The sequence below is a fragment of the Oncorhynchus mykiss genome, chromosome 17 (genome assembly GCF_057628025.1).
Source record: "Oncorhynchus mykiss isolate SJ-2025 chromosome 17, ASM5762802v1, whole genome shotgun sequence".
Taxonomy (NCBI): domain Eukaryota; kingdom Metazoa; phylum Chordata; class Actinopteri; order Salmoniformes; family Salmonidae; genus Oncorhynchus; species Oncorhynchus mykiss.
The window spans coordinates 31,428,768-31,451,766 of NC_143038.1; the positions used below are offsets into that span (position 1 = coordinate 31,428,768).

General features: G+C 40.4%; 2 protein-coding genes across 2 annotated transcripts; both read left to right on the forward strand.

Annotated features, from left to right (window-relative positions):
• Positions 1-7,234: 7,234 nt before the first annotated feature.
• Positions 7,235-8,998, forward strand: LOC100135862 (chicken II type gonadotropin-releasing hormone precursor). Its single transcript, NM_001124245.1, is given in 4 exon segments — positions 7,235-7,253; positions 7,830-7,975; positions 8,126-8,209; positions 8,705-8,998. Coding segments are annotated over 3 exon segments (261 nt in total). The 5' UTR covers positions 7,235-7,253; positions 7,830-7,837; the 3' UTR covers positions 8,744-8,998.
• A 7,384-nt stretch (positions 8,999-16,382) lies between these two features.
• On the forward strand, positions 16,383-20,079 carry LOC100136222 (CD8 beta). The gene is given in 6 exon segments (NM_001124008.1): positions 16,383-16,462; positions 17,522-17,881; positions 18,370-18,468; positions 18,638-18,724; positions 19,185-19,218; positions 19,583-20,079. Coding segments are annotated over 6 exon segments (648 nt in total). The 5' UTR covers positions 16,383-16,413; the 3' UTR covers positions 19,602-20,079.
• The last annotated feature ends 2,920 nt before the right edge of the window (positions 20,080-22,999 follow it).

A 22,999-nucleotide genomic window follows, 5' to 3' on the forward strand; every position in this document is an offset into this window, starting at 1 on the left:
CTATATCAACATAACCTGAAAGGCCACTTAGCAAGGAAGAAGCCACTGCTCCAAAACCGCCATTAAAAAGCCAGACTACGGTTTGCAACTGCACATGGGGACAAAGATTGTACTTTTTGGAGAAATGTCCTCTGGTCTGATGAAACAAAAATGGAACTGTTTGACCATAATGACCATCGTTATGTTCGGAGGAAAAAGGGGGACACTTGCAAGCCGAAGAACACCATCCCAACAGTGAAGCACGGGGGTGGCAGCATCATGTTGTGGGGGTGCTTTGCTGTAGGAGGGACTGGTTCACTTCACAAAATAGATGGCATCATGAGGCAGAAAAATTATGTGGAAATATTGAAGCAACTCAAGACATCAGTCAGGAAGTTAAAGCTTGGTTGCAAATGGGTCTTCCAAATGGACAATGACCCCAAGCATACTTCCAAAGTTGTGGCAAAATGGCTTAAGGACAACAAAGTCAAGGTATTGGAGTGGCCATCACAAAGCCCTGACCTCAATCCTATATAACATTTTTGGGCAGAACTAAAAAAGGCCTACAAACCTGACTTTGTTACACCAGCTCTGTCAGGAGGAATGGGCCAAAATTCACCCAATTTATTTTGGGAAGCTTGTGGAAGGCTACCGTTTGACCCAAGTTAAGCAATTTGAAGGCAATGCTACCAAATACTAATTGAGTGTATGTAAACTTCTGACCCACTGGGAATGTGATAAACAAAGCTGAAATAAATCATTCTCTCTACTATTATTCTGACATGTCACATTCTTTAAAATAAAGTGGTGATCCTAACTGACCTAAGACCGGGAATCTTTACTAGGATTAAATGTCAGGAATTATGAAAACGGAGTTTAAATGTATTTGGCTATAGTGCATGTAAACTTCCGACTTCAACTGTATGTATATGTATATGTATGTATATATATATATATATATATATATATTAGTTAAAAGTTTGGACACCTACTCTATCAAAGGTTTTTATTTTGACAATTATATACATTGTAGAATAATGGTGAAGGCATCAAAACTATGAAATAACACATGGAATCATGTAGTAACCAAAAAAGTGTTAAACTAATCAACATATTTTATATGTGAGTTTCTTCAAAGTAGCCACCCTTTGCCTTGATGACAGATTTGCACACTCTTGGCATTCTCTCAAACAGCTTCATGAGGAAGTCATGCATTTCAATTAACAGGTGTGCCTTGTTAAAAGTTCATTTGTGGATTTTATTTCCTTAATGCTTTTGAGCCAATCAGTTGTGTTGTGACATGGTAGGGGTGGTATACAGAAGACAGCCCTATTTGGTGAAAGACCAACTCCATAATATGGCAAGAACAACTCAAATAAGCAAAGAGAAACGACCGTCCATCATTACTTTAACCCTTTGTGTAGTCTTAACATTCTGTATACTCCCCTTGTCCTAAGGGTCAAAAAGGACCCGCCTTCACTAAACGCCTCAAATAAATCAGCTAAATTAAATTTTAAACCCCAAATATATTTTGTATGAAGAAACAACCTGTCCTTCATCACAAACTTTGAATATCTGGGTTTTCCCTCTTCACAATGCAGAAAGACTGCATCTAATCAGTGGACACCACTCGTTTTTATTACAACACATAATTGTTTTCTTTACTAAAGTAGATGTTTATTATTATTATTACTAAAGGTACTGCATAGGTGTAAACAATTTTTTTGTTTGCGAAAGATAGCACTTGTATAGCCATTTTATTGAAGGGAAACAATAACAGTCTTGAACTTTTTTGACAAAATAATATGTTTTTAAACTGTACAATGAGGAATTCAACTGCAAAATAGTAGTCTACTCCTATTTTTTTTAACCATTGCCCCCACCCACAAGGTGTATAAACAACAACAATAAATAAGAATAAAATAAGACAATGGATACAAACAAAACGTGAAGAACATAAATCAATCAACTCTAATTAGCACATGTAGGACAGTATGCAAGTGTGGGTGCATGAACTTTGCAGATGTATTTCTCACATGTGCCGCACATAGTATTTGTTTTACAGTCCTTTGGGGGGCAGAATTGGCATCTCCTCCTCTTGCCTGCACCAGCTGCAGCCTCAGGTGGATCAGGACGAGATTCAGCCCCCTGCACAGTTTTCACACGCGCTGCAGAGGCTGCTGTGCGGGGGAGGCGCTCCCTTCTTTGAATGTGTTGAGTTACAAGTGCCTTTCCCAGCTGCTCCAGGAACACCCTCCTCTTGTTCCGCTCATCAGGCATTCAGGTAGGGTTGATCTTGTTCCATATCACGAAGGCAATGTATGAGGACACATCAATGATGTTATGGAAGATGACCAGGGGCCAGCGGGCAGTCATCCTCATGCAGCTGTAAGTTCCAATCACCTTGTCCAGGTTGTCCACGCCTCCTTTGTTGTGGTTGAAGTCCAGGATGATGGCTGGCTTCCTGTCCTCACGATCACTGGTCTCAGCCGTTTTGTGCAGTGAGCTCAGGAGGACCACATTCTTGTTCCTCTTTGGGAGGTAAGAAACTAGAGTGGGGGTGGGGGTGAAGGCAAACTTTGATGAGAACGCCTCACTCCCACTTGTTGAGAGGATTGCAGGGAGTAACTCAGGCTTGTTCTTTCTAACTGTGCCAACCATGGTGATCTTCCTCTTCAGGAGCTGCTGGCTGAATTCAATCAGTAGCACACATAATCTCAATTTCTCATTGTGTTTTTGTGGTGTGTGCATGATTTTATAACTGTCGGGTCTATGACCCTAAGACAATCTTTATACCCTGGTGGTGTACAGCTTTCATGGAAATATGAACAAACGAGTTGTTTCATTTTTTCTAATGTTGGGGTCACTCTAGGAAAAGTAATCCAATTTCAAGTTGAAAAAATATAATTTAGGTGGTTTCTCTGCTGTTAAACATAGTGGCAGATCATTTTTCACCCTTGTTGTCTTAAGACATGGTCAGTCAATCCGAAAAATGTCAAGAACTTTGAAAGTTTCTCCAAGTGCAGTCGCAAAAACCATCAAGTACTATGACGAAACTGGCTCTCATGAGGACTGCCACAGGAAAGGAAGACCCAGAGTTACATCTGCTGCAGAGGAAGTTCATTAGAGTGAAATGCACCTCAGATTGCAGCCAAAATAAATGCTTCACAGAGTTCAAGTAGCAGATACATCCAGTGTTCAGAGGAGACTGCATGAATCAGGCCTTCATGGTCAAATTGCATCAAAGGACACCAATAAGAAGAAGAGACTTGATTGGGCCAAAAAACATGAGCAATGGACATTAGACCGGTGGAAATCTGTCCTTTGGTCTGATGGGTCCAAATTTGAGATTTTTGATTCCAACTGCTGTGTCTTTGTGAGATGCAGAGTAGGTGAACGGATGATCTCTGCATGTATGGTTCCCACTCCTGAAGCATGGAGGAGGTGGTGTGATGGTGCTTTGCTGGTGACACTGTCAGTGATTTATTTAGAATTCAAGGCACACTTAACCAGCATGGCTACCACAGCATTCTGCAGCGATACGCCATCCCTTCTGGTTTGAGCTTAGTGGGACTATCATTTGTTTTTCAACAGGACAATGCCCCAAAACACACCTCCAGGCTGTGTAAGGGCTATTTGACCAAGAAGGAGAGTGATAGAGTGCTGCATCAGATGACCTGGCCTCCACAATCACCCGACCTCAACCCAATTTAAATGGTTTGGGATGAGTTGGACCACAGCGTGAATAAAAATGTTACTGACTTGCCTAGTTAAATAAAGGTTAAATAAATAATATAAAATAAAAACATAATGGGGGACGCTGGTTTGCCTGGGCAAGAAAATGTTGAAGACCCCTATTTTAATCCACATCAAAATAATACATGATCTAAATTATGCAGCTTGTCGTAAGAACTTGATTGAGCCTACTCATGCAAGGATATGGATATCTGGACCTGGAAGGCCTGTGTGTGTAGGCTTTTATGCACTAACACACCTAATCCAACTAACCACGGTCTATCCCACGGGTGGGCAAGCAAACAAACTCATTATACCCTACTTTAAAATGACTGAAACCAAATGGAAACTGTAGAAATTATAGTGGACTTACATTCATAGAGATCCTTGACTGTGTCCAGCTAGCTAATAATCACCTAAATGAAAGCTAGACAGTCAATGAGTATCAACATTTCCCCAAATTATAGATTTTTTTAGCAAATTTCACCGGTGAGGAAATATAACCAATTTTCTGTGCAGCCCTCCAGACCTCGTTGCGGGCCCCCAGGACAAAATGAGTTTTGACGCCCCTAGAGTAATAAGGATCAGGTCCCTCCTGTTATTCATTATGGTTTAAAAGGCTCAACTGATCCAAGATCAACTGATCATACATCCTACTCCTACATCCTAATCCTACATGTTTTGTGAATACGGGCCCAGGTTCTCCGGTTCCGTTGGCGCGTCTCAGAAAGGTTTGGCGGACAAGGCGATGTCTCCTCGGTGACTCATGCAGTGCTCTGTCATCATGTCCTTCTGCTTCCTGCTCTCCCCTCGCGCTGTCAGCACCGTGTCAGTCAGCAGATAAAGTATTTCTGTCTAAGTCAACAGAGAGACGACACTGTCAAACAACTGCCTGATAGGAACTCCCCCTATGCATTTTAAACATGAAAATTAGCCACTCTCCAATTGATACCCCTTCCCCCAAGCAAAAAGGCCTGTCAGACCGGAAATGAGAGTGATGGTGGCGGCTGGTATGTTTGATCGTACTCGTGTTTGCTCGTCTGGTGTCCCCATGGTCACCGTGTCCTGGCGGTCACTCCAGTGTGATGGAGGTCATGTGACAGGCCACGGCACCACTTTAAGCATGGGCAAATACAGAGGAAATGGGATTTGGCCTAGGTCAGTGATCCTCAACCCCCGGACTGCAGACCAACACTGACCCCTGGGATGATGTTGACTGGTCCCACATACTGTTAGCTAAATGACACCAATTTGGTCAGTTCTCAAGTGATAGTTGTACTTGTCAGTGGCAATTTTAGCATGTAAATCTTGGTGGGGCTAAACAAACAAAAAAGTGGGATGCAGGCCAGCAAAGCCACTACACAACACAACACCAAACAATACATTAATTGCACTATACCAGTAACAAACGGTGCCTACAAACTGTTAGGATCTACATAAAGCTATCCCAACAGCAGTCCCAACACCTTACCAGTGCTACACCTGGTTATTAGCGGAGCCTTATCTGGCAACGAAACAGTTCATTCAGCCTCATTTACTGCCTTTAAAAAAAACATAGCTGATATGGCTGACTTGCTTAAACAAATGTGGTTTCTACTGACAATTGAGATGTACAAAAGGGGACGACAAGCAGATATAATGCTATCGATTAAGACATTAATGAGCAAGCTAGGACGGACGTAGTCAATATAACTAACTATTTGTTCAGCACTTTTGAAATGTACAGCGACAGAATTCAGAACATGGGCTGTTCTTACAGTGTTCTCCCTGTACACCAAGTCAGAACTGTAGGATAAATTAAGAGGTGAAAACAGACCAAATTGTTAGGGATAGGCACATGGGCTACTAACAGCTTTTAAAATTATAAACTTGGATCAGCTAACACAACGTGCCACTGGAACACAGGAGTGATGGTTGCTGATAATGGGCCTCTGTACGCCTATATAGATATTCCTTTAAAAATCTGCCGTTTCCAGCTACAATAGTCATTTACAACATTAACAATGTCTACACTGTATTTCTGATCAATTTGATGTTATGTTAATGGACAAAATGTGTTTTTCTTTCAAAAACAAAGACATTTCTAAGTCACCACAAACTTTTGAACGGTAGTGTATGTGTATATACTGTAGGGTGAGTCGGTAAAGTGGGACACTTTCTGAAAATGTGTTTTCTGGAACACCTTACAGAGCCACCCCATTGTCTTAACCTCCAACATGATACCATTCTAAATATCTTAAGAACTCTAATACACTACAAAAGAGCAAAGCAAGAAATGTTAAACACAGGATGGATGACTCTTCTACAAACGCAAATTGTGCTGAGACCACATTTTTTACGTTGATACTGTCAAATTGGGACACCTTGATTGGCAAAGTGGGACACTTAATTCTTTATTGTGAAGAAGGATAAATTAGAGGATATATGAGTAATTTCATTATTTTTGTGATAAACTTAAATTATTCATACTAACATTCTTTATGTATTTTTGTGGAACATTAAGAATGATAATTTATTATTATTATTATCGTCATACTTTATTATAGTTATATGATGTAGCCTATATGTAATTGTATAGACTATAAATAAAATGAACTTAATCTCGGCCTATCAGCTCAACATTCTAAACACTACACTCTAATGGACATTTTATAGAATGAAACCAGAAAGACCTTATCCCTCATCAGTCAAATACAGCCAAATAAACTTTTTTGTTGTTGTCATATGTATGTATGGTTATGAGTATACAGTAGTTAGCTAGGAATTTTTATGTTGGTTAGGTTATATTTTTCTTAGTAAAATGCAGCTATGCAAGCTTTTTCTAGCAAGGAAAACAAAATTGAACATTTGATTATTCACCTCAGAACCCTATGTCATTTTACTAACCATTATGTGTCTAGAGACACGTGTCATTACACGGGATGCCACGGCCATAATGATGACATCATACCCACTGAACCCTTTTTTTATCATCTCTAACACACAGGCATTGATTGTTGGTTATGTTATTGTACACATGCAACGATATCCGTTACAAAGCTAAGGTGTCCCACTTTGCCATGTGTCCCACTTAACCAATACTCACCCTACGTCACTAAATGTGTTGATTTAGGTGTTAGGGGGCAGGGAGGGAGGGTGAAATGGGGGTATTAGATAGAGTGAGGACGGACATCCCGAGGGAGGTCAGGACTGTTTGGCGATGATAATTGGAATTGAGCGGATCTTACGCACAAGTCCCTGAACACCGCTCAGCTGACTGCTGGGAGGGGAAGGAGCAAAGGGGTCAGCGATGGGCAGGGCCAAGTGGCGTGGGGGTGGGGACATAAATTGAGGAGGAAGAGGATGCTTCAGAGATGCCATAAGAGACCAGCTCTACAACACTCATTATCGGCTCAGGAAAAGTGACGTGCCACTGAGTTGCTGTATACCAACAGGTTAATAATAGGCAGAAGTGAACAGTGGACACAGACGTACCTGGGGGACATCAACAGTGACAACCGATTTAAATACCACAGTGATTATCGAACTAAGGGTCTAAGGTAAGGTTTGCTATGATTTTTGCTCTTGAGTATTAATGGGTATGAAGTGAGATCTTGGATAGGATTATTGCATTTGCTTTGGGTTTGATGCTGTCTATGAATAATTTGACGTAAAAAAAATCCTTGATATTTATCGTTCTTTTACAATAAATATTCCGCTGTTCACATATTCTTTATTTTCAATCCTGCCTTGGTGGAATCTTGAGAAGAAATTACCTCAACAATTGCCTATGAGAAACTAATCTTTAAAACCCACTGCAAAATGTGTTTGTGGAGAATTCCCCCCCCTGCATAAATATTATTTGATTGTGTCAAATATATCTCCTGCATTGGATAAGTTATGAGTGGCACAAGAAAAACACATTTTAAACTTTAAGGCTTGTTGTTGCGTGTTGCTGTTTGCCTGTCCAATTGTTCCTCTTCGCCAACATTTGGATACCCTAATTTGCAAGTCTGGCCGATCAGAAGGCGCCATCACACTTCTGACACCAATGCCTTATTGCACAGACAAGTGTCGCATGCTGTCTTCACCTACAACTTCCCTCTCCTTACACCTCTCCATCCCTCTCCACTCAGATCCAGTGATGGTGAGTGTGGCTAGACTGGTGTTTATGCTGGGGCTGCTGCTGTGTCTGGGAGCCCAGCTGTCTTCCTCCCAGCACTGGTCCCATGGCTGGTACCCTGGAGGCAAGAGGGAGCTGGACTCATTTACCACCTCTGAGGTGGGTCACAGTACTACAATCTCAATGACTCAAATGGATATTACATACAGCACTTTTCATCAGGAGTCAAGACGGGTGTTTTTAGCACCTGTCTGGGTAACACCCAGTAGCCATTTGTGTCACCATCATGCTGTTATCTCTCTGTCTCAGATTTCAGAGGAGATTAAACTCTGTGAGGCAGGAGAATGCAGCTACCTGAGACCCCAGCGAAGGAACATCCTTAAAAACGTTATTGTGAGTGCAGTGGCGGGACGAAAGTAGTACATTCATGTAATGATACTGTATCAGGTGGCAATCATATAGGGCAGGGATAGCTCAAATCTGAGCCTGAGGGGCGGGAATACTTCTCTTTTTCTTTTCTACATGGTCGATGAATAGGCAAATGTTGCGGAACATTGCATATGTGATGCCCTTTTCACTGTCAGAGGCATGTTTGTTCTACATAATGTATTTCTATCTGATATTTCCATAATGTTGTGCCCTGATGATTGTAGCCCTGGTGTCCCAAGTCTAAATCAGTCCCTCATTCAGGGTGAATAATGAAATGCCACTAGTGTGTGAGCATAGTATTATTATTTGTCTACAGGTGTTACAAGCATGTTGCATATCCAGGGGTGGAAATGGTGGGCGGAACTGGGTCCGGAAGTAAAATAACTTTGACATGTGGAATAAATTAAGCCCCAAAAAAATACTGTACCTGTAATTCATGTCATGTTACTCTCTTTGCAGTTGGATGCCCTGGCCAGAGAATTTCAGAAGCGAAAATAACCTTAGACAACCTATCAACCGTGGCTGATTTAAATCCTTCCTTGTCTCTGTCTGTTTCCTTCATGACCTCTATTCTAATCTCATGTGATTTGGTCCAATTTTGTGGTTCATCCACTTTGATAATCATATAGCATCACTCTTTACCATTGCATTCTCCTTCTGTCCCCTTTTTGCTGCTGTAGACTATCAATTACAGATGCAACATCGTGCACATGCCATTTCCTTTAATAAAGTATCTATTTTGTTATTAATGTCTTCATCATTGTCCTCTCTTTAATTGATTTGTTTCAACGAAAGAATGGGTCAAGAGACACATGATGAGAGCAATGTTAACCTTTTTGAAAACATGATTTGAAAATACAAAACAAAAAGAAAAACAAACATGTTCTCAGTTATTATATGCACATTGAGTACAAAATTCGAACTTTACAGAGAGTGAATAAGATCTCAAAAAGCAGAGAGGAAGAGGCAAAGCGAGAAGGTTTACTCCGCATCAAGTCTGTCCACAAAAATAAGACCACTAAGGGAGGAATATTTGTATGGTGGTCATTTACCTTCACCATTTTAAATATCAACTTCAATGGGGTAAAGTCACATCCCAAGGAACCCAGACAACAAGGACCATTCTGCAACATATTTTTAGTTATCTATGCAATGCACATGCGCTGCTCAGATAGGAACAAAGGTGGAAGAGCAAAGTATGTTCTCCGCTGCTAGTGGAATCAGATACTGAAAATAGCATCATTTCTACTCATAACGTGGGTTCTGTATAAACACTAATAATACCAATGTTTCACAGATTGAAAGTGAGTTCAATAAGAATGTGAAATTACAGTTCGTAGCTAAAAAGCTAGGTGGCAATGCTAATGTCTTTAGCCAAGGCAAGGGCATTCTCAAATTAGGGAGCTAAGGTTAGTTCACTAACTGTTAAATGTCGAATAAGGCACTGTAGCCTATGATAAGGTCAACTTTAGCTAACAGCTATCCTAGAGGACCCATTTCCGTCGGTAAACAATCGTCTTTCCAACTTGAATGTCGTTTTGCACTTAGCCTTGTACCTACTCCAATAGCTAGGTCCAAAGGCACGTTGTGTTAGCTAATCCAAGTTTATCATTTTAAAAGGCTAATTGATCATTAGGAAACCCTTTTGCAATTATATTACCACCGCTGAAAACTGTTGTTCTGATTAAAGAAGCAATTAAACTGGCCTTCCTTAGACCAGTTGAGTATCTGGAGCACCAGCATTTGTGGGTTCGATTACAGGCTCAAAATGGGCAGAAACAAATAACTTTCTTCTGAAACTCGTCAGTCTATTCTTGTTCTGAGAAATGAAGGCTATTCCATGCGAGAAAATGCTTAGAAACTAAAGATCTCGTACAACGCTGTGTACTACTCCCTTCATAGAACAGCTCAAACTGGCTCTTAACAGACTAGAAAGAGGAGTGGGAGGCCCCGTGCACAACTGAGCAAGAGGTCAAGTACATTAGAGTGTCTAGTTTGAGAAACAGACGCCTCACAAGTCCTCAACTGGCAGCTTCATTAAATAGTACCCGCAAAACACCAGTCTCAACGTCAACAGTGAAGAGGTGACTCCGGGATGCTGGCCTACAATCTCACGAGAGAAAAGAAGAGTGCTTTTTGTTAAAAACAAAAACAAAAAGATCTTACCCCTTCTATGCTTGGGCCAAGATTTACCACAGGGGGGCAGCAGTCGATCAATCCAACTCTGCAATCTTGGAGTCTGTCACTGCCATGAAAAATACTAAAATGAGCAAGCACACATGTGGTCTTCAACAAATCTACTTTTCTAGATTGTAAATTAGAATGCATATCTGTTATGTTGGCTATAAAAGATATCAGGTTCTTAGGAATTAGGGCTGAAATGACTTTACTATTAGTTAGCTACAATGCTGTAGGACTGTGTTACTCTCAGTGTAATAACATTAGCTGTAGGAGGAAATGAAAAACAAATGTATCTCTGATTGAATGTAGAGGTTGCCTGATACCTCGATCTACATATACCGGTAGATCTCGTTTCGAAGAGAGTGAGGATCTCTGGAACAATGTTCTGCGGAAAATGCAATGTGTCTGTGTTGGGTCAAACAGGTGCAAGTGGTAAAAATGAGGACACTTGGCTTGCTATGGTTTATTGTAGAATGAATGACAGTTTATATACAGCAGTTACATCTGGTGTATATTTGAACAATGTCAATTGGATCATTGTTATCAAGATTCCGATGTTCCATGTTTTAATTACTTTTTTTGCAAACAATAATACAAACATACAGATGGGAAATAATGCTTGAACATTCTTAGATCTCCTACACTGTGTTCCTGAACAGACATGAGACTAAATATTTCTCCATTTCAGCTTTGCGACTCAAGAGCCCAACAAAGGCTTGACTGAGGCGCGTAGAGATGCTCTGAAGCCCTCTGAGATCTCCTGTTTTCAAAGAATCCTGTGGTTTGGTTCCTTGTCTCTCTCAAACCCTCGACCCCCGTAGAGCTGTGCCGTGCCCACATCCTCCTCCTATACGACCCCCACCTAGGCCTTGTTTCTCCCCCTATACCCCCCCACACACACACTCTAAAAAACCAAGCTCCATAGCCATACAGTTTTAGTTAGGCATTAACAGCTTACCATTTCAGAATGCTTTTGCTTTACTGCAGCAAGGTACATTGTTAAAGGGAGGGTTCACCCAAATTACAAAATGTATTTTGTTACTCTGTAAACAGTCCTTGGAAAGGGTTTGGTTTTGTTTACCTGACCTGACTGTTTCCAAATGCTAACCTTTTATCCAATGCAAGTCAATGGTACCGATATGAGCATTTTTCACTTAAGTTTCACTTAAGTTACTTGGACATGAAGAATGTAAAATGCTAATATCAATATTATTGACTTGCATTAGATTAAGCATTTGGAAACACTGGCCTGGTAAATAGACCAAAGCATGGATTGCTGTCATATTTGTTCATAACTTGTAATTTGGGTGAACTTTCCCTTTATGACAAACTCTCTGGCAGGATGAAGTTCATTAGCAATTATATAACAATAACCAATTTTATGAAAAGCATTTCTGAAATGTTCAGTTACATGGACTTTTAAGCACTTTTTTACTGCATTGTAGTAAACTGACTTTCTGACTTTGCACGACCCCAACTGTATATCTCCATCACCCTGCTATATATACAGTGAGCTCCAGAAGTATCGGGACTGTGACACATTTGTTGTTGTTTTGGATCTGTATTCCAGCATTTTGGATTTGAAATTTTGCAATGACTGAGGTTAAAGTGCAGACGGTCAGCTTTAATTTGAGGGTATTTTCATCCATATCGGGTGAACGTCTGGGAAATGCAGCACTTTTTGTGCAAAGTAGGGGACCAAAAATATTGGGACAAATTCACTTATGTGTATTAAAGTAGGCTATAAGTTTAGTTTTTGGTCCCATATTCCTAGCATGCAATGATTACATCAAGTCTGTGACTCTAAAAACTTGATGAATGTATTTGCTGTTTGTTTTGGTTGTGTTTCATATTATTTTGTGCCCAATAGAAATGAATGGTAAATAATGTATTGTGTCATCTTGGAGTCACTTTAGTTGTAAATAAGAATACAATATGTTTCTAAACACTTCTACATTAACGTGGATGCTACCATGATTACCGATGGTCCTGAATGAATGGTGAATAATGATCAGAGAGAACGTTTATATCATTCCCTCAAGACGCACAAATATCATACCCTCAAGACATGCTTTTCAAACCAAACTTTATTTGTCACATGCGCCGAATACAACAAGTGTAGACTTTACCGTGAAATGCTTACTTACAAACCAACAGTGCAGTTCAAGAAGAGTTAAGAAATGATTTACCAAGTAGACTAAAATAAAAAGTAATAATAAAAAGTAACACAATAACAATAACGAGGCTATATACAGGGGGTACCGAGTCAGTGTGTGGGAGTACAGGTTAGTTGAGGTAATTTGTACATGTAGGTGGGGGTGAAGTGACTATGCATAGATAATCTCCCCTGTTATTGTAATGGTGCGAGGTTAGCATATCTTGGGGTTAGGATCTTTGTGCGTCTAACTTTCTCACTCATCATTATCCATTCAGGACTATCCGTAATCATGGTAGCATCCACATTGATGTAGAAGTGTTTAGAAACATTCTCATTTACAATAAAAGGGACTCCAAAATGACACTACATTATTTACCATTCATTTCTATTGGGCATAAAATAATCTGAAACACAACCAAAACAAACAGCAAATGTATCCAACGAATTTGTAGATTCACAAGCTTGATGTAGTCATTGCGTGCTGTGAATATGGGACTAAATAAGTACTTAACTTTTGACTACTTTAATATACATATAAGGGAATTTGCCCCAATACCTATTAGTCCCCCCCCCCCCCCCCCATTTTAGGGGTCTATGTACAAAAGTACTGCAATTTCTAAACGGTTCGCCCGGTATGGATAAGAAATACCCTCGAATTAAAGCTGCCAGTCTGTAATTTAACCCCATAGTCATTGTATCATTTCAAATCCAAAGTGCTGGAGTACAGAGCCAAAACAACAAATGAAATATCACTGTCCCAATACTTTTGGAACTCACTGTATCTGATGTAATGTTCTTACCGAAATGAAATATTTTGGAAATACAAAAATGAACCAATTTTGCGGATCGTTCCACATTCTATTGAATTGTATCCCTTAGTTGGTGTGCTGTGTGCGTCTCTCAGGGTGCCCATATAAAGGCAGGCATAAAGAGGATATAAGATAATGTACGTGAACAAAACACGAAAGCATGATCACATGTGGGTTGTAAGTGAGTGGTGTTAAATATATTTGTTCATGAGAACCAACATTAAAAACGTATCCACAACATTGAAAATCTTGCTGTAAGGTTGTGAACAAGTAAATGTGAGTTACAATATTTGCTGTGAAATAGAATATTTGAATATGAAAAATAAGCTACTTATAACTTAACTTTTATTGTAGGAAAGGTGACCTCAATGCTGCTTCACATCTCACAGTGGTAAGGTTCATGCTTTGTTGAAATTGTCAAGCCTCAGACATTTTCAGGTATTTATCAGGTTTAGCAATTACAGCAGTACTCATTGAGCTTCCTTTTTGGTTGGTTTTGTATTTCTTTGACATGAACTGGAGTTAAGGTAGCTTGATCTGCAGCCGTGCTCCAGTACTCAGTGCGGCTGCAGCTGGGCTAGGTCACACACCTGGGCAGAGAGGTTAGGAGAGGTGAGACTTGGTAATTGTGCAAACTAGTCACACCAGAAAAGCTTGGCCTTCGTTTTAAATGTATTGGTATAAAACAATTCCATATAAAGTGCATTCGGAAAGTATTCAGACCCCTTGACTTTTTCCACATTTTGCTACGTTACAGCCTTATGCTAAAACGTATCAAATTAAACATTTTCCTCAACAATCTACACACAATACCCCATAATGACAAAGCAAAAACAAGTTTTTAGAAATTGGCAAGTTTTTTCAAAATAACAAACAAACACCTTATTTTCATAAGTATTCAGACCCGTTGCTATGAATCTCAAAATTGAGCTCATGTGCATCCCGTTTCCACTGATTATCCTTGACATGTTTCAACAACTTGATTGGAGTTCACCTGTGGTAAATTGATTGGACATGATTTGGAAAGGCACAAACCTGTCGTTATAAGGTCACACAGTTAACAGTGCATGCCAGAGCAAAAGCTAAGCCATGAGGTCGAAGGAATTGTCTGTAGAGCTCCGAGACAGGATTGTGCCATGGCACAGATCTGGGAAAGGGTACCAAAAATGTCTGCAGCATTGAAGGTCCCCAAGAACACAGTGACCTCTGTCATTCTTAAGTGGAAGAAGTTTGGAACCACCAAGACTCTTCCTAGAGCTAGCTGCCTGGCCAAACTGAGCAATCGGTGGAGAAAGGCCTTGGTCAGGGAGGTGACCAAGCACCCGATGGTCACTCTGACAGAGCTCTAGAGTTCCTCTGTGGAGATGGGAGAACCTTCCAGAAGGACAACCATCTCTGCAGCACTCTACCAATCAGGCCTTTATGGTAGAGAGGCCAGACAGAAGCCACTCCTCAGTAAAAGGCACATTACAGACCGCTTGGAGTTTGCCAAAAGGCACCTAAAGACTCCCAGACCATGAGAAACAAGATTCTCTGGCTCTTTGGCTTGAATGCCAAGGGCCACGTCTGGAAGAAACTGGCACAATCCCTACAGTGAAGCATCGTGGTGGCAGCGTCATGCTGTGGGGTTGTTTTTCAGCGGCAGGGACTGGGAGACTAGTCAGGATCGAAGGCAAAGATGAACGGAGCAAAAGTACAGAGAGATCCTTGATGAAGCCTGCTCAGGATCTCAGATTGGGGCGAATGTCCACCTTCCAACAGGACAATGACCCTAAGCACACAGCCAAGACAACGCAGGAGTGGCTTTCGGACAAGTCTCTGAATGTCCTTGAGTGGCCCAGCCAGAGCCCAGACTTGAACCCTATCTAACATATCTGGAGATACCTGAAAATAGCTGTGCAGCAGCGCTCCCCATGCAACCTAACAGAGCTTCAGAGGATCTGCAGAGAAGAATAGGAGAAACTCCCCAAATACAGGTGTGCCAAGCTTGTAGCGTCCTACCCAAGAAGACTCGAGGCTGTAATCGCTGCCAACGGTGCTTCAACAAAGTAAAGGGTCTGAATACTTATGTAAATGTGATATTTACGTTCATTTAAAAAAAAAAATGAGCACCTATTGTTTTGTCATTGTGGGGTATTGTGCGTAGTTTGAGGGGAATAAATAAACGTTTTATTTTATTTTTTTGAAATAAGGCTGTAACCTTACAAAGTGTGGGAAAAGTCAAGGGGTCTGAATATTTTCCAAAGGCACCGTAGTACAAAAATAGTGTAGACCAGAACTATTGTTACAGATTGTAAATACTGCCGACCCTGACTGAAATTTCTGCCTATGGTTCTAGATGTCCATTGGTTGGGAAAAGTAATTGTTGATATTATGGAATTGTTCACTTTGTTGGTCCATGAGCGTTACTTTATTCTGAGTAGATTCATCTTTGTGTAGCATCCCCTTTACTGCAAAGTAATAGCAGTATATTCCTGATGAGGGTTATAACTGGCGAGGTAAGTTTCTTAAAACCAAGTGAAATGATTTAGAAAGTGTCTGGGCACTTCTACAGCATACCGCAATAAACATTTTGAATTAGGAGTAAAAAGTGTTAATGTATACAAACTTCAAAGGTTTATGTGTTTTTTAAATTGTATTTTACATGACTGTATCATATACACTATTGATTATAGTGTATGATACTGTGACATATACAGACAAAGCCTTTTGAGCAATCAACAAGAGGATATGAAGCGTCTTATATGTGGAGAACTTCTGACATGTTGCCATTAGATATACATTGAACTTCATCTCCTCTCTTCACTAGAAGTCTGTGTGTGTGTGTGTCTCACTCTCTGATAGGCCTGGTGCGTGGCTGTGTGTTGTCACGTAGGGGTGTTACCCAGGCGACACTTGGCCATGTTAGTTCAGTTGCTCCCCTGTTCTCTGACAGATGCAGAAAGGGAAAAGAAAGCAGTTTTGCCGACCCTCAGCTAACCCTCGAGACGACACGCATCATAAACACACGACCACTCAAGATGACCCCGTTGGCACTGGTATGGACAACGGTGTGCTTGTGGAAAACAGGTAAGGACCCCAATATTCTCTCTACCTCACGGTCAACAAGTTATTTTCTGTTGAGGTCTCAGGAACAGCGTGAGGCCTACCTTGACAACTAGTGAGAGTCAGAATGACAAGTGTATGCGCTATTGTTATTTACTTCTCATTCCATTTTGGCGAAGGTTCTTATTTCTGTCTAGACTTGTGTATGTTTGCAAGAAGGTTTGACACCAGGAAATGTAAAATGTTAAAGGAGTGTGGATGAGGCCCCAGTGTTTTCTTTGTATGAAGTCCTGTAAAATATTTTGGGTGATTTGATTGATACGTTGTTTTAGTGATGATCGGATAAACGTCAACGAAAAACAGTAGGCCGGAGCCAAAAATGCACAGACCTTCAATAATTGTCATATCTCCAAAACATGACTGACATTCAACGACAACCAATAGCTTTTCTTAAATCCAAACGAGAGCTCTGAAGTTAAGATATGTATACATATTTCTGTGAAGCATTGCATGTAAAGAAGCGAAGTGAAACAGTTCAGCATTGTCTCTCGCAATGTTTGCCTCAGAATGTCACCTTTTATAGATAAGTCTCTCGTCTAACCTTTCTGTTGTGTTGCTACATGTCATGGTTCCAAGGTGCCATAATTTAACACTTCCATTCTTGCAAAATGATTGGTTTGATCACAGTGTTTGTGTCTATCCCTCCACCACTTCAGGTTTTTTGCTTCATTTTAAATGGAACAATCTCGACCCGATCTAATTCTGTCTCGCTTGATGTATTTCTGGTCAAATGTACCTGTCGTAAATTAACAGGTTTCAATAACACTGTTGAAAGCACAATCATTCATTTACAGTGAAGCACAAGCAAATAATGTTTCAATCTAATAAAAAAAAATTGTCAGGTAAAAATTATGTAAGAGCATACCAGTGTTACGGACATCCCATGTCTTCTTATCATTGTGATCTCTGTCCAGCATGCACAAATGAAAATAGGACCTTATTTCATCAGTATTGTTGGTCTTCTTTGATGTGGCAACAGTTTGTCCAGCCAAACTCAACCCCCATTCACTTCTCCTTTTCCAGTGTACAGCCTGACACCAACCGAGTCCCACTTTGTCCAGTATCCCCCAATCAACAACACAGAGGTCGTCAGCTGTGAGTGTTCCAGCCGCTCCTGCCAGACAGTCTTTTGGTTCCGCACACACCACAACAACTCCGGCTTCCAGTTCCTTCTCAGCCTCAACAATGCTGAGCGGGCCATCTTCGGACCCGGGGTGGATGAACACGGGTTCAAGGCCAGTAAAAGGGACATGGGGAGCAAGGTGGTTTTCACACTGCGCATCATTAAAATAAAGGCAGAGGACGCAGGGTTGTACTCCTGTATGCTCCAGAACCAGAAAGAGAACGAGTTGTGGAGGCCAGGAGTTCTTCTCAGACCCGGAGGTGAGAGGAAGCCATTACTCCGCACGGCACTGACGCTTCCCATTGTTCATATGACTGATTAGAGATGAGAAGATTTCCTGACTGAATCCAGAATTCCTACATTTCCCTCCTAGAACGAGTTACACGACTGTGGAATGCACTCACTCTCATCTGCCATATTATATTTAGAATGACCCGGGAACACAGCAGTTTCCTCATTTTCCATGTTCTCCCCGAAACAGTTCAATCTTTGATTCAGATTTCGCTTTGTGTCCCTTCAGAGCTGGGTTGGAATTCATTACCAAATATTGTGAAGTCAGAATTCAGCCTTGTTATAGAAAATAAAAGCAATTAGAAGTTTCCCTTGCGACCAGTTGCAGACCTGTATTTTGAGTTGTCATCCTTAAGCTTCTTCATCTGTCCAAATCTCTCTCCGTTATGTTTTGTTTATTTTGTTTCTCTCACGGTGTGTCTCGTACGTTTGTCTGTCTATTTTTGTGTCCCACCAGAAACTCGCCCAACATTAACCCCTGTCACGAAGCCCAAGCCCAAGCCCCCAGGAATCCCAACCGGCCGTTGCACCAAAAGGAACTATCAAACCCCAGAAGGTGAGGTTCATAACTTTTAAGAAGTCTGTCTAATAAGTTGTTTGTTGCCTGCGTAACAAGTTGAATGTGTTACAGGTTACTTTTTGTGTGTCTAGTTATGTTACAACTGGTTGTATGTTGTGTTACAAGCTGCTAAAACACTGTAACAGTGTGTTCTATTGGGTTCCAGGCTGTGGCTACAAAGTTCTGTGGCCGTTGGTCGGAGTACTCCTCACCCTGGCTGTGGCTTTGATCTACACACTGTACTACTTCAGCCGTGAGTGTCTTTTCGCCTTGCTTACCTGCCGGTAAAGCAACATAGCAGAAGCACCCAGCTCCAGTGCTGTTTGTAATTCGGAATGTCAATTGTCAAAGACACTGCTCACGCAGGGCTTAATCCTTACTTGAGATGTACGTGCTTAACTCTCGTGTAAACTGTGTATTGATGTCAATGGAATATTTGCGGGAAAACTTGAGTTACGTGGATATCAAATTATAAATGAAGCCCGACCAGGGACGAACAACATTTTAACCTGCAACATTTAACGTTTGACAAGGGAAAGACAATAAAGTGCATTATTTTGGGAGTAAGCAACAACATCGTAATTGATGTATTCTGTGTGGAATATCAGTATACCTGCTGCTCCTATGGGGTTGAAAGGGGGAGACAGTAATGTATTCATGTTTATGACTGTTAGTATGCTGTTCTGAATTAATTGTGTGCGTGTGTGTTGCAGGACTACCCAAAAAGTGTCGACATCAGTTTGCCAAGTAAGTTCCACGTGATGTTTATCTTCTCCTCCTCTCCCCTTTTCTCACAACACAATAAAATATCTCTACCTGCTTCTGTATCGATTTCTGTGACTTACTCTTTGACTTGATCTGAGCCTGTATTCATAAAGCGTCAGAGTAGGATCAGTTTTGCCTTTTAGATCACAGTGAGTACATGGACAGCGGGGACCTGATCCTATACTCTGAGACGTTTTGTGAATAAAGGTCCTGGTCACGCTTCTAATCTCAAGTGTTGTGTGATCGATCTGACTTTCTCTATAATTGAGACAATCTTTGTCCCTGTATTCATCTCTGTGTAGTTGACTCTCTTTGACGGTTTGTCTGTTTTGTATCTGCCTCACAGGAAAAGACCAATGAAGTAAGACAGAGAGCCCGCACTGCAGACTCTGAGACAGTGCTGTATGTGTCCTTAGCTCTCCTTCTAGGAATCCAATTCGACTGAATCTGAACACAGTTTTATTAGCATGTCACTTTTCTATTCTTTGTTCATTGCAGCAATGAACTTACCTGAAAATGCAACTGTCTAAAATGAAACTCTTAGGATGCTGTCCACAATGTTACTGCCTCTGGCTCTGGTTTTCTAATTAAGTGGATGTATTTAACAGAAGACATTTTTTATGAACTGGTATTACTCTCATGTGCTAGTATACCACAAATGCAGCTTTTAATAAATAAATAAAATACATTACTTGTAAATAGGTGCATACTGTATATCTATTGTTTTGTGTTTGCCATGCATTGCCCATCTGGAAGAACAATACCATGGTTTGCCTATTGATATTTGGCAAAACTGTACTTTCAATTGAGTCAAAGCAATACGAAGCATTGTATTCTGGTTCATGTGTTGATGAATAAAATCGTTTTTTTTTTTATCATTCATTACTTCATGTCCATTTACTGTCATCTTATCATAGGGACCAGAGTGAGGTGTGTGTGTGTGTGTGTGTGTGTGTGTGTGTGTGTGTGTGTGTGTGTGTGTGTGTGTGTGTGTGTGTGTGTGTGTGTGTGTGTGTGTGTGTGTGTGTGTGTGTGTGTGTGTGTGTGTGTGTGTGTGTGTGTGTGTGTGTGTGTGTGTGTGTGTGTGTGTGTGGTATTTCCTTGTTTAACTGTTGAGTGGGAGACTTTTAATCTGACTGTGCGTTTAAACACAAACATAATCAAGCCTGCTCCACCATTTCACTTCATATTGCATTGAACAGAAAGCGGAGACATGTAACACACTATATAAAAACTGTCTTTCTTGATGTCAACCACAATATTAGTGTGTATATGTATAATAAACACAACGATAAGGCTTGTACGAAACAGCATGCACACCTGCAGCAAAAACATCTGTCTTCCGTGGTTCTTCAGGTCTCAGCGAGTGAACAAGACCCTTTCCTGTGTGACAGAAAGAGAGGGCACGAGAAAGAGAGAGGAGAGAGCGCACTGTGCACATTGAGACGCTATCACTCTTTCTCTTTTCTTTCAACTTTGAGCCCCTCTTCTTGACGCTGAAACAAAACAACCACAGAGCGACCACAGAGCCCGCCACAGGCAGAGACAGAAAGAGAGAGAGAGGGAGGGAGGAAAAGTGAGAGAAAACACTGTCGTCAGACATGAAAAAACCCCTCAACTTTATTAAAACTCCTCTCATTGTGTTGTCTCATTCTTTATTTCATTTGATATTTTGTCATGACAAAATAAATGGGAAAAGTTGACTGCAGTGGTTGAGATGGTGGAAGATAAGTGGGCATCAGAAATGTACACAGAATGTCAGTTCATTGTTACACTTTATTTTACAGAGTTTTTATCTAATCACTTTGTAATAATTAGGGTAACATGGGGTATTTAGCCACCTGGGGTAACCATTTTTTCCCCCCAACACATTCCCTGGTTGCTGTCACGGATCCCCCCGGAACTTTCATCACGCACACCTGTCCCCTATTCCCACTGATTAGTATTTGTATATATGTGCCCTTTGTTCACCATGGTGCTGTCTATTATTGTTACAATGTCCGTTGGTGCGTGCGAATACCTGTGCTGTGTATTTTGGCTTTCGTGCCATTGTGGATTGCGCAGATGATTACAGGTCTCGTCCCTTGTGTTAATCATTGTGCGCGTATGTTCATTATTCGAGGTACTCCTCGCTCTTTTGTTTGGGTTTCAACCCTTTGTTTTTTGTATAGTGTTTGTTTGGTCTTCGTCCCTGTGCCTTTACACGGCACGCCGTAATTTGGGTACAATAAAAAACCTTATTACGCATTCCTGCGCCTGTCTCCCAACTCATTGTTACCAAGGTCACAGTTGCCACTACTCTTGCTCAACTAAAAATGTTATCTGTCTCATTTAAGTCACTTTAACAATTATTAGGTAAATGTATCAAATATTTCATCATTTAGCTCAAGTTATATATATATATATATATATATTAATCTGATTAAGTTAGATCTATAAACTTGTGTGTAGATACAGTATATACCATTAGGGGAGCCTAAAGATAAATAATCCACTTGTTTAGAGATACACATTTTTATCCGTTTTTAATAAAGCAGTAGGTCTCACTAAGGTGAGAATGTTGGGGGTAACTGCCTCCCCCTTCCAATGGGGCATCTTGCCCACCCGGCAATCCAATGCAAGTGAATGGTGCCTAAACTAGCATTTACCAAATCATCTACAAGTAAATTAATTGAGTTACACAGTCATCTTTTATACTTTACGATGACTTGGACATGGTTTGTCGCGAGGCACCTTACACAGCACTAGTTACCCCACGTTACCCTACACATAGTTTCTTTTTAAGATTAATTGAAAAAAAGCATCACTATGTATTTGGTAGCCTATGGTTGACAAACAATGTTTCTTTGTCACAGGTAACAGAACAAAAGTACCCATTGATACTATACTAAATACGTAGGAAAACACTTTATTTTACAGTCCTGGTAAACACCAGTAGAAAATAGTACTATCAAAGTAGCATTACTCATTTCACTTGCCCTAAATCAAGCATCCTATGTTCTTGCTCTGCACATCAACATGTTCCAATTTAGTGCACATGTTCACAACAGCCAATACATCTATCTGGAATGGTATTTGGTTATCCTAAAGAGAGATGTACTGAATGTGTATTAGAATAAAAAATATATACAAAGAATAGTAATCACATATATCAATGATTGTTACGGAAGCATATACAGTAAAAACTATAATTGAAAAGTAATCCTATGTTTTAATATATGGTATCTGTATGAGCATAGTAAAAAATAACTTATATCGCTTTTATAAATATCCACTTCAACAAACACACATTAGCCTATTAGCCTATGAATGTAATGTGTAATAAGGATTATATGAAAAAACAAGAGTACTCCTAAAATTCTTCTTCTCTTTTATGCTTTTGAAAGATATCAAATCAAATCAAACTTTATTTGTCACATATGCCGAATACAAGTGTAGACCTTACCGTGAAATGCTTACTTCAAGAAGAGTTAAGAAAATATTTACCAAGTAGACTAAAGTAAAAAAAAATATAAAAAGTAACACAATAAAATAACAATAACAAGGCTATATACCGTGGGTACGGGTACTGAGTCAGTGTGTGGGGGTACAGGTTATTTGAGGTAATTTGTACATGTAGGTAGGGGTGAAGTGACTATACATAGATAATAAACAGTGAGTAGCAGCAGTGTACAAAATAAATGAAGGGGGGAGGGGGGTCAATGTAAATAGTCCGGTGGCCATTTTATTAATTGTTCAGCTGTCTTACGGCTTTGGGTAGAAG